General features: G+C 41.8%; 1 protein-coding gene across 2 annotated transcripts in view; it reads right to left on the bottom strand.

Annotated features, from left to right (window-relative positions):
• The window catches only part of grid1a (glutamate receptor, ionotropic, delta 1a), a 100,666-nt gene that overhangs the window by 7,933 nt on the left and 81,402 nt on the right, over positions 1-11,331 (bottom strand). For both annotated transcript variants that reach the window (XM_031578514.2, XM_031578512.2), the window contains exon 11: positions 3,438-3,633. In XM_031578514.2, coding sequence (XP_031434374.1) covers positions 3,438-3,633 — 196 coding nt within the window. The remainder of the gene's footprint in view (positions 1-3,437; positions 3,634-11,331) is intronic.

The following is an 11,331-nucleotide window of genomic DNA, read 5'->3' on the forward strand; positions in this document are numbered from 1 at the left end:
AAGGAGAGAATATTAATATGAATTAATTTATATAAATGGACCAGTCTTTTAAATAATTACATTAATAGGGAAATGATCAACCTAGCTTGCATTACCCCTCCCGTTATGCAATTTACGTTGCTCTTATATTCCGCTCAACCACGCTGGCTACTTGACAGTTTGACTTGAACTTGAGCTTGCCAGGTAACTTTGTGTAACTGTTTGCTAGCTTGCAAAGATTTGAGCTAACCTGTCGCTTACCATCTTGCTTGAACACTACAGCATTTAGTAAAACCAACACGTACAGAACATCAGAACATCTGACAAATTTGCATCCAATTATGAAACTAAATGAGATCTCCGTATCAGTTTCTGACCTATTTCTCTCCCTACCTTGACATCCATCAATCTCTCTGGCATCTGACATCTGTCGCTTTTAAGGAAATCCATTGACTGTACGAATGGAAACCCTGTGACACTTTTATATACTGTACAGCTATCCCTGGCTGTATTTAACCCCTGCATATGACCACACACACACACACACACACACACACACACACACACACACACACACACACACACACACACACACACACACACACACACACACAACATTTGGAGCAATGACAAAAAATGAATTACAAGGTCCTAACTTGTTCTTGGTAACATGTCATTGGTAAATAGTGGCGGGTCCTTTCTGAATGGGTTTCCTGCTACTCTAGACTACTAGCTGGCCAGCATATCCTCAATCACTTGTGCTCAGGTCTGACTTATCTTACTTCATGACAATCAGTCCATAAGAACAGTATTATTTTTAATAAGTACATCAATAAAAATAAAAATATTATTTTGTTGCTGGTCAGGTTTGAACCCTTTGTGGAGTAGTAATATCACAGCCAGCATGAGGGACCGACTCATACAAAGAGGGCTTTGGCTTTGAACATCCTCCGATGTATCTGAAATGACTTTCCTGTCAAGTGTTATTTTCACCTTTTCAGCAAAGGACCATGCTTTGTGGGATGGCATAAACGCACCTCCGAACAAATATATAAAACGCACACACACACACAAAAACGCCCTCTGTTCCCTGGCTCTTTTGAACTGCGCTGAAAGGAAGGTAACAAAGCTATCGTCTTCCTTTGGATCTTCCAATCTTGCCCTCTGAGTTGCTTTTACACTGTCACTCAAACCATTTGTCACCAAAGCAACGGAAGTACACAGAATCACAAACATTCCGTTGTGTTATCAGGTAACGGTGTGACACAGACGCAGACGGTTCAAAACCGTCACACAACGATTCTACTCAGCCTTAAGCGATTAGGATCTAAAGTGGTCATTAATAGCATACAAAGTAAACTGGAGTCAAATCAAAATGAACAAACTGTACATTTACGGTACATCCCACTGCCGTTTCAGTTTTAGGGACCAGTAACACTTCTACTGAATCCTTCCAACAATGCCTCACCTCATTTGCCCGGAAGATTGCAGTCACATTTTTATCTTGCTAGATGTAACACGTAATACAGGACACATTTCATCAATACACCTTTGAATTGATATTCTACTTAACCCATCCCAGATCAGTTCCACTCCATATCTATCTCCCACTGATGTTGTTCTTCAGGCTTCAGCATGAAGCACCATGAGGCCCAGAGTCAGCGTGAGACTAGGTGATCACATATGAAATGAGGGTAACTGATAGAACTGACTCGCTGCTTGAACCATATTTTGTCAAACCACCTTTTAAATGGGTTAATGTAACACTTTGTCTGGAGATTTGGCAGAACACAGCTTATTATTTTCACATTATGCAATTAGAACAACCAAGGAAGAGCATGCTGGGAAATGACAGAAACAAACCAATCAGCTAATCTCTTAATCACCACAGGACCGTTTGTGAATAGGAATGCATTGTCAGATACATATTTCTGTTCTGTAGCCAAACCTGCATGACATGCATGAAGTGTTAATGTGTCCCACTGTGACGGCATGATATATGGTACTATATTCAACTGAATATAAATATGTGCTCTATAAACTTTTAAACTTTTGCTAGCCTTTTATCTATTTTTTTTATTTTTAAAGTTGAGGACACTAACCCTTTAATCTAAGATATACGAGTTTGATTTCAGAAAATGGGCCAATTACAAGAAATAATTGAACATATTTTGTTAAATATGTTCAAGGTTAAGTAAATTTGAAGTTATAATCTAAAAAATGACCTTTCAGAAGCCTATTATATTTAATGTAGCCTATCGCATGCTCATAAGACATACTGCAAGCCTTCTTAACTAAGGATTTTAATGAATGTTAAACAGATGTACTATGGTACACCGTTGGACTGGGGGGGGGGGGGGGGGGGGGGATGCAATGTTTATTAAAATCTCATTATAGTGCCCATGGCTGAATCTCAGCGTAATGCTTGAGAATTTGTTCCAGAATATAGGATTACATAATAGCACAGTAGTTAATGCCAGGTCACATTCATTTAGTGTCTGTAAAACAATATATAGGCTATCATTTAAATATTTACATCATTACATTAGAAGACAAAAAACATCCTGAACCCATTTGCGTGCACGTGAGCACAGAATCGACTGTCATGTTGATGGGGAGGACAATGCTCCCTTGTTCCTCTTCCTCAGCCAGACTAGAGCTGAAGAGGAGGGTAGATGTGTCCTCCTGCACCGCCGTGTTGTGATATACCTGATATACCCATCTCACTACTGCATCACACATAGGGCTGAACGATTTGGGAAAATAATCTAATTGCGATTTTTTACCAAAATATTGCGATTGCGATTTAATATGCGATTTTTTTTTATCCTCTTTTTTTTCCCAACAAAACGTAATGAATGATTTAAATATGACCAACACAATATTAGATACATTTAGTGTAAAATATTCTTTCCCACATTTTACATTTTTATTTAACTGCTCATTACAGAAACAAATCGGTGGCTTTGCCACTGTGCATTTAAGTCATTTAAAAAAAGTCATTTTAAGTATAAACACTAGGCATGCACTTTTTAAACACTGTGTGCAAAATGTACCATCTTAAAAAAAAAGATTTAGACCACGTTTTTTAATCGCGAACGCTGCGGTTAGAAAATCGCGTTCTATCATATCGCGATTAAATCGCAAATGCAATTAATCGTTCAGCCCTATTCACACATACAGTATACCTGATATACCCATCTCACTACTGCATCATACATACTGTATACCTGATATACCCATCTCACTGCTACATCATACATATACATGACTATTACACGGATGTAAAGAACCGGGCTGTCGTTAATCCCTACTCAAGAGAAAATGTCCAAATCTCCCGGTGTTATTGGGTTTGGTGTTCCTTAGATGACAGTCATGGTGTCAAATGTGTGCAATGCAGTGATTTAAATACAGTGATTTAAAGGCTTTAAAGACTCATTAAAGGCTTATTTTTTTACCCTCAGGATGCCTTCAGCGGGACCCGCCACTGAGTTGTCCTGTCCCTGGTTCTTGTTGATAGTCCTCCAGAGTTCAGAGAAGGTGCTGTCCTGCTCCAGTGGGTTGGTGCCCTTGACCCGGAAGTATTCGAACACCGCAGAGTCCCTCACTGTGCCGTAGGACACGTCCATCTGCTTGGACAGGTCCTGGAAAGTCCTGTAGACAGAGGGAGGTGATATAGGCAGTGGATATATGACCACCAGAACCAAAGATGGAGGGTTGCAAATGACTATAGGAAAATGTGCACATTTTAAATTCAGATGCACTAATCCAAAACCACTTTTCTGTGGCCCATAACCTTGGTGTTGTTACAGAAACACTCAGCTCTCAAGACTTCTGACTGACTATAAAATGCATGCATAACATGTGTGCTATTTGAAAATATGATTATCTGTGTTATTTGACACGGTAATTGGATTGAACAAAACGATGTTCATGACCGAATACCAAAGGCTATTCAGGAAGCATGTCAATGCTGTGATATTTCACTTTACATCTTGTGTCTGCTGCAAATGAATACATCACAGAGATGACTGATAATACATCATTCATTAGTGGCTACTCTGGAGTTCAGTTCACTCTACAGTACAACTATGAACACCAACTCGCAGTGTTACTCGCAGTGTTACTCGCAGTGTTACTCACAGTGTTACTCGCAGTGTTACTGACAAACATGAAGTTGAAAAGGAAAACTGTAATGTTGTTCATTGATACGTGGATGAATCCCTGATTATATTCAATGGACTGCATCTCATCTGGCCACAAGAGACTAGTTGTGTGTGTGTGTGTGTGTGTGTGTGTGTGTGTGTGTGTGTGTGTGTGTGTGTGTGTGTGCAGGTCTGTGAGGCAGGAGAGGGATTTTGAAACTCTAATATTGGCACAATTAAATCTCTTCATAAACATACCCTGCAACCCAACTCCTAAGCAATACCCAAGCAATTACATCCTATTGATTAGGCCAAATGACTTCGGACCAAGATAAGAAAATGATTTTAAGAAATGGTTTCATAAAAAAAAAGAACTGCAACCAGTTGTCCTTCACCTCACTTTGCCCACTTTGTGCTTCCGTCTGAGGTCACAGACCTGAGCGGTGGGAGATTTCTTTTCCTTTGCTTTGTATTGATCAGGTGGAAGTGCCCTTAATGAAAAATCCACGTAAACCATTTGTCATTGCGCAAACGACCTTTCACTGCGACCTGCTTCTAATGACCTTCCCCTGCTAACGACGGCGTCAGCACCAGTGAAAGGCACGCCAGTTTGAACCGTTATTCACCATCTTTAAAATGGGAGCTCTTACCCTGACCTGGAGTGAGGTTTGTCCAAGACCTAATCCATAACACACCATCTACAGTGGTTAGCCAATCTGTCACGTAAGGTAAATGTTAGACATAAAGAAGTAATTATGCAGATTCCCACTGCCCCCTCACCCCCTGTTGAAACAGCATACCTATTTTCTTTTTTTCTTTGCAGCCGACTGAACTTTCTTTCATGCTTTGTAAATACCCGTGTACCTCAATCTGTATTCGCTATCACCTCTTTTAATTACACCGCGTCCAATTACGTTACATTTCCATGAATCAAATTGCACATCTCCGGCTAATAAAATCTGGACAATTAATCAATTTAATTAACTCTGTATATTGTGTGTGCCTGTTTAAAACAACTGTGGGGATGGTTTATGCCCACCATCACCCATCTGACAGCGCGATTTATGATGGCGGGCTTCTCACACTCAAGGCCCATTGAGTTTCGGAGTTAAAAATGACTTGAGCTGCTTGCTCTCAATCGCTGTACAAGCGATAGTTGGAGCTGAAGTATTGTGTAATTTACACCGAATGTCCACGGTGCACCCATCTCTGAAGTCTTTTAGCAGCCGAAGACACAGTCAAATTGAGATAATTACCTGAGAGTCAACAACAACGTCATACATTCAACGTCAGAGATTTTTTGTATTAAATAAAGGGGACCGATGAGTTTAAGAGACCAACCCACATGCCTGTTTTACAGACAAAGGCTGTAGACAATACAATTTTCAAATACTGGTACAGAGAATCTCTCAATGAAAGCTCCAAAAACACTAATGATTCAGAAAGGTCACAAGGGTTATTGATTTAATTTTACTTTTACTTAGTCCAATCTGGTTCATTTGTCTGGTTAATTGCAATGAGGTTACTTATCAGATATCAGAGCAATTATAGAGGCGAGAGCATAACCAAGGAGTAAGGATAAATCAATACTGTACAATTCTTTTTAATACCATACGAATAGACAAATACCAGGAGGTTAATAACGACGGATAAAGTAGCAATTATAAGTCAAGTCAGTTCAGTGGACTTCACCTTGTCTGGATTTTGTTTATGCAGGTCTATAGGTGATGACTGGAGAGCTTACTCAAGAATAATCATTTCCTACCTCGAAACATCTCTTGTCTCGTGTTCTTTTCATGTATAATGATGTCTTTTCATTGTAAGAAATAGCTAATCCCTATTAAGAATAATGGTGCAGAAGAAAACCCATAGAACCATAGTAGGCTTAATAAGCACCTTCATCAACTACCATCCTGTGAAAACCCATAGAACCATAGTCGGCTTAATAAGTACCATCAGTTGCAATTCTACCTTCATCAACTACCCTCCTCTGAATATGCATATGGCCCTTTACGAATCAGTGTCCATCAGCTTTAAGGCCACCGTTTATATGGTCAGAGGCAAAAGCAATAGATCACAGACAAAATGTGCCGTTAGCTTTAATGGCGAGGTGGAAAATCCATTTTGATCTATACAATTCTTGTCTGCATAAAATAAAACAGAGCAAGGCAGCCTTTTCTCAAAGCCAGGCAGCAGGGTCTGGATGAAAGGGAAGAGATTGCTCTTTTATTTTTTTTTACACCTTGATTACAAGGTAGGATGACACTGTAGCACAGAGACATGCACAAACAAAAACACACGGCTGTTAAAGGACTCTTCTTCAGCATCCTATTCACACGCTTTAAAAGACCTTGCATTGTAGTGATGTGAAATTGTACTTAGCCAATTATGTTGATGTAACATTAGCTCTGTGGTCCTGTCCAAAGTGGACCACCTAGAAACATTACAAGATACAAGATGGGACAAATCCCACTCATGTATGTCATTCTAAAAACTGAAGACAGAAAACAATAATGGTTGAACAAGAACAAAGATGGACAATCTCAACAAGCTTAAAATGAGCTATATGTGTCCATTCAATAACTGGATGCAAAGGGATAAACCATGCTAAGTCTTTCCTGACCTTTCATGGGCATGGAATAATATTTTAGTGTTTTATGTGCCATTTCTCAATGTCTTGTCTTAATCTGTCTTAATCTGTTCATATACAGAACATACTTATTGATCTTAAAGCGCCTAGAGATAATTGTATTGTTATGGCGCTATATAAATAAAATTGAATTGAATTGAATTGAATCTCTTCTGTAAGAGGCTCAGTAGAGTAAATGAATGGATGCGTTTCTCTTGCTAATAGCTAATAGCTCACACATTCAAGGACTTCGAGTGCATTAATAAGACTGGCGGGACCTTTTTGGCCATGTTGATGCTCGTCTCAGTAAGTCATATAAACAATAATAACCTGTCATGTTTGTAAAACGTATTTACTTCGCCTGTAATAAACTCTATTGAGAGATGAAGTTTTCTGATTTCAATCACCTATACAATTGTATTACATATGCCACACACTTGTTATGACATTACCACTTTGACAAACTGTTGTGTCCTCTTGTGTTTGTGTTTTGGGGTGGCCAGGTAAAAATACGAGATAAAAAGAGGACAAACCACCATTTTAAAGAAACAATTTTTTTAGTCCTCTGTCCCACTTTATGTGGGTGCCTGCATGGACAAATGTCTTTCACAGGTGTAGATTGAAAGTCCTCTGCTGGTGGTATGCCAGGTGCATTTGTTAAATGGACAGCACGTTGTGCATGCATGTTTTTTTTTCTCTACAAACACCTCACATTTGCAAACCAATGTCAGAGGCCATTGGGAGTAGTTTGGGGTTGGGTATCTTGCTCAAGGACACTTCAATATGCAGCCAAGAGGAGCTCAACACCGGCAGCCCTCCAAATCCAAGATGGATGCTTCGCATCCGAAGCCACTGTGACGCCATTTTCTATGGGCGTCTATCCATTTTAATTTGTTTATATCCCACAGATATCTCACTTTACCTTTCCACTCTAGAACATCGACTTACTTTGTCTCAGATTAGTTAAAATCTTACCAAACCTGTCATAATAATTATTATTATTATATAGACCCAGTGTCTCTAGAAACCATATCTTATGTGTTGTGATGTGCCCTAAGATTCAGTTGATTGGCCCGTTGTTATTTAAATCCACTGAAAATTTAAATGTTCTGGTATTGTAAGTAAATACAGTATCTATTTGAGATTTGTTCATGAGTTTTAATATGCCTTAATGGTATTTCCACTCTCTACCTTACTGATATTCAAACCTGTTAGTAACCCCCTTTTCCTATAGTGTCTGACTAAAGAGAGTCGGCCTTCAGCAATCAGAAAGAAATCCCTAAAAAAACATGTGAGGACCATACACCATAGCTTAACCACACCTGATTATATTTCTGTTTTACTAGATAGAACTATACTTATGAATAAAAAAGCTGTAGCAACCCACTGGTTTAAAACAATGAAAACAGCAGCCAAACTGAACGAAAAAACAGAAACAGCATCAAGGCAGTATGTTATCTAGGTAGAAGAACAGTTTGTTAAATAAGACAAAATAATGGAATACATCCAAAAATGATCTCACAGGCCTGGTGTTTATGACCTTGGTTTCATCTCCGGTAATGATTACAACCCTTGTGAAGGAGAGGGCCGTGGTAATAGGCTGGTATCATGCACTGCCAGAGTCTTGTGATCAAAGCAAGGATAACAAACAAGGCTATTAAGCAGGAGCAGGTGTGCTTCATGCGGGGCGTGTGAATAAGCACTGGCTGTATGACAGTGCACGCTAATTAGTTCCTGCTTCACACAAGTGTTAGCACTGGGCCCAACAGGGCTTTGGCTAGCAGCTAGCAGACTGGACCAGTTTGTCTCCACTTACACAAACACGTCTGGACACTTTCTGGCATGAATACATGGGCATGAACACATAGATGTACACAAGCACAGACATACACATAGAGAGAGAGAGAGAGAGAGAGAGAGAGAGAGAGAGAGAGAAACGCAGCCCACACAAACAAATACGCACACTCATTACTTCCAAATAATTATGGTTAATTGCACTATCACTGATTGCTAAAAGACAAAAATGTCTTCCCTTTCTACTTCATCAGTGTAATTATGCACTTCAATGGGAGCAGCTTTTAAGAGTGTGAATCAATGCAAGAATTAGAATAAATGTTCATAGCTACCCCTTTTATTTCAGGGGGCTGGCTCTGCCTCACAAGCACTAGTTCAGTTTGTATAAATACAACAGCAAAAAGACACTATGAATTATACTATATATTTACGGAAAAGGTAACCTGGTGCATTTAGTTACCAGATACCATGTGTGCTTATCTGGTGATATAAATCTAGGGCTAATCAATTAGACAAACACTGTATTTGTGACAGATACAGTCGTTCACAGAAACTCTTCAGAGTGAGAAGGGTGGAGTGAGGAGTGAGGAGTGAAAGGAGTGTGAGGAGGGAGGAGCGAGGAGGATGGAGTGAGGAGTGAGAGGAGTGAGGAGTGAGGAGGAGTGAAGAGGGTGGAGGGTGGAGTGAGGAGGAGGGTGGAGTGAGGAGGAGTGAGGAATGTGGAGTGAGGAGTGAGGAGTGAGGAGTGAGGAGGGTGGAGGGTGGAGGGTGGAGGGAGGAGTGTGGAGGGTGGAGTGAGGAGTGAGGAGTGAGGAGTGTGGAGTGTGGAGTGAGGAGGAGTGAGGAGTGAGGAGTGAGGAGGGTGGAGTGAGGAGTGAGGAGGGTGGAGGGTGGAGTGAGGAGGAGGCCATTATTGTGATTATGTGTATTCTATATTTCATGCAAATCACCTTGAAGGGTTATTTGAACAAATGTAAATATACTTAAAGATATCAAAGGATGTCCTTTATTTACTACAACGCATGGACTCTCTCACACACACACACACACACACACACACACACACACACACACACACACACACACACACACACACACACACACACACACACACACACACACACAGAGACAGCCAGACTAACCAGTGCATTGGAGCAACTATGGATATAGTATTTCCCCTCTCTTTCAAAGCCCCTATAAAACCCTGCAGGAGCCAGGAGAATCGGCCAAAGCTTGACTAAAACATTATTTAATTGGAGAGGGCATGTTCAGTTTGCCTAATGTCTGTGAGATTATCTCTTATTTATGTTTGGAAGGTGTGTGTGTGTGGACCAGCCTTTTTTCAACACTGAATGTCTGGGCCTGCAGGAATCTTTATCCTTGTGATACAGAAAGGCAGAAGTTGAGCGAGCTATACTAGTATAATGCTGGAAGGCATGAGTCTCAAGTGACCGCTTGTTGTTCGCAGATCCCTCTAATGAGCAAAACTAATTGAGTGTCAAAGAAGTGGGCATTTGGCACCATAAGCTGGTTTAAAGTGAAAGTGATTGCAGGACATTCATTTGCTTTAAACAAGTGGGGATGGCTGACATAAGACAAAAGATTCACAGGGACAGAAGCATGAGAGAGGAAGACGAGGCAGTCCAGGAGGCCTTGAGTATGCTGGGGGATCCGTGGCATCTATTGATGGAGGACAACTCAAGATCGAAGGGGGAGGAGGTTCCTGGGGGAAGGAGGCACCAGAGGTGGTCCATAAGCAGGATCCTGCCAGCGAGAGGAGAGGTGAGCCGGGGTAGTCTGAGTGTTGGAGGGAAGGCACAACCACACAGCTGCTGCTGCCACTGTTCCCACTGAGGGTTGAGACAAGTGCATTAAGACTGCTGGGGAAAGAGAAGAGGGGGCACTGACTGTAGGTCGGATCAGCTGGGTGTGAGCAGCTGTGAGAGCTATAGTCACAAAGCAGATCAGAGGTTGTCACAGTTCCCAGGAGGCTGTGTGTGCGTGAGGGAGGGGTTGGGGTGGGGGGTGGTTAGAGGGGGACAGAGAAGAACCAAAAGATGCTAACTGGGAAAAAAGAGGAGTGGGTCTGGTGAAGGAAAGAAGGAGAAAGGGGTGACATAGCGACAGGGTTGCTAAAGGGGCAGTAGCCATAGCGACAGGGTTGCTAAAGGGCAGTAGCTAGCTCAGCACCTTCAGACGACACAGGAGGAGAGAAGGTGATCCATGTGCTGATGCGAAGGCTGACTTAAGGACCCATGCTGTGCTGGTCGCGTCTTAAGAGCTAGAGGTGAAGGCCTGGATCACAGGCAGGAGAGGGAAAGGAGCACAGACAAAGCTGCCGGCAGGGGAGTGGGGAGAGACATGGATCTCATTAGCAAGAAAGGAAGGGACTAGGGAGAGACATGGATCTCATTAGCAAGAAAGGAAGGGAGCGGGGAGAGACAAGGGCCGCATCAGACAGAGAGGAAGGGAGTGGGGAGAGACTTGGACCACATCAGCCAGAGAGGAAGGGAGTGGGGAGAGACTTGGACCACATTAGCCAGAGAGGAAGGGACTAGGGAGAGACTTGGACCACATTAGCCAGAGAGGAAGGGACTGGAGAGAGACAAGGACCACATCAGACAGAGAGGAAGGGACTGGAGAGAGACATGGACCACATCAGCCAGAGAGGAAGGGACTAGGGAGAGACATGGATCTCATTAGCAAGAAAGGAAGGGAGCGGGGTAGAGTGGCCTTGGTACGGGAGGGGGACGAGCCTCAGCTAAGGAGCTATTCACGCAGGGG

The sequence above is a fragment of the Clupea harengus genome, chromosome 13 (genome assembly GCF_900700415.2).
Source record: "Clupea harengus chromosome 13, Ch_v2.0.2, whole genome shotgun sequence".
Taxonomy (NCBI): Eukaryota; Metazoa; Chordata; class Actinopteri; order Clupeiformes; family Clupeidae; genus Clupea; species Clupea harengus.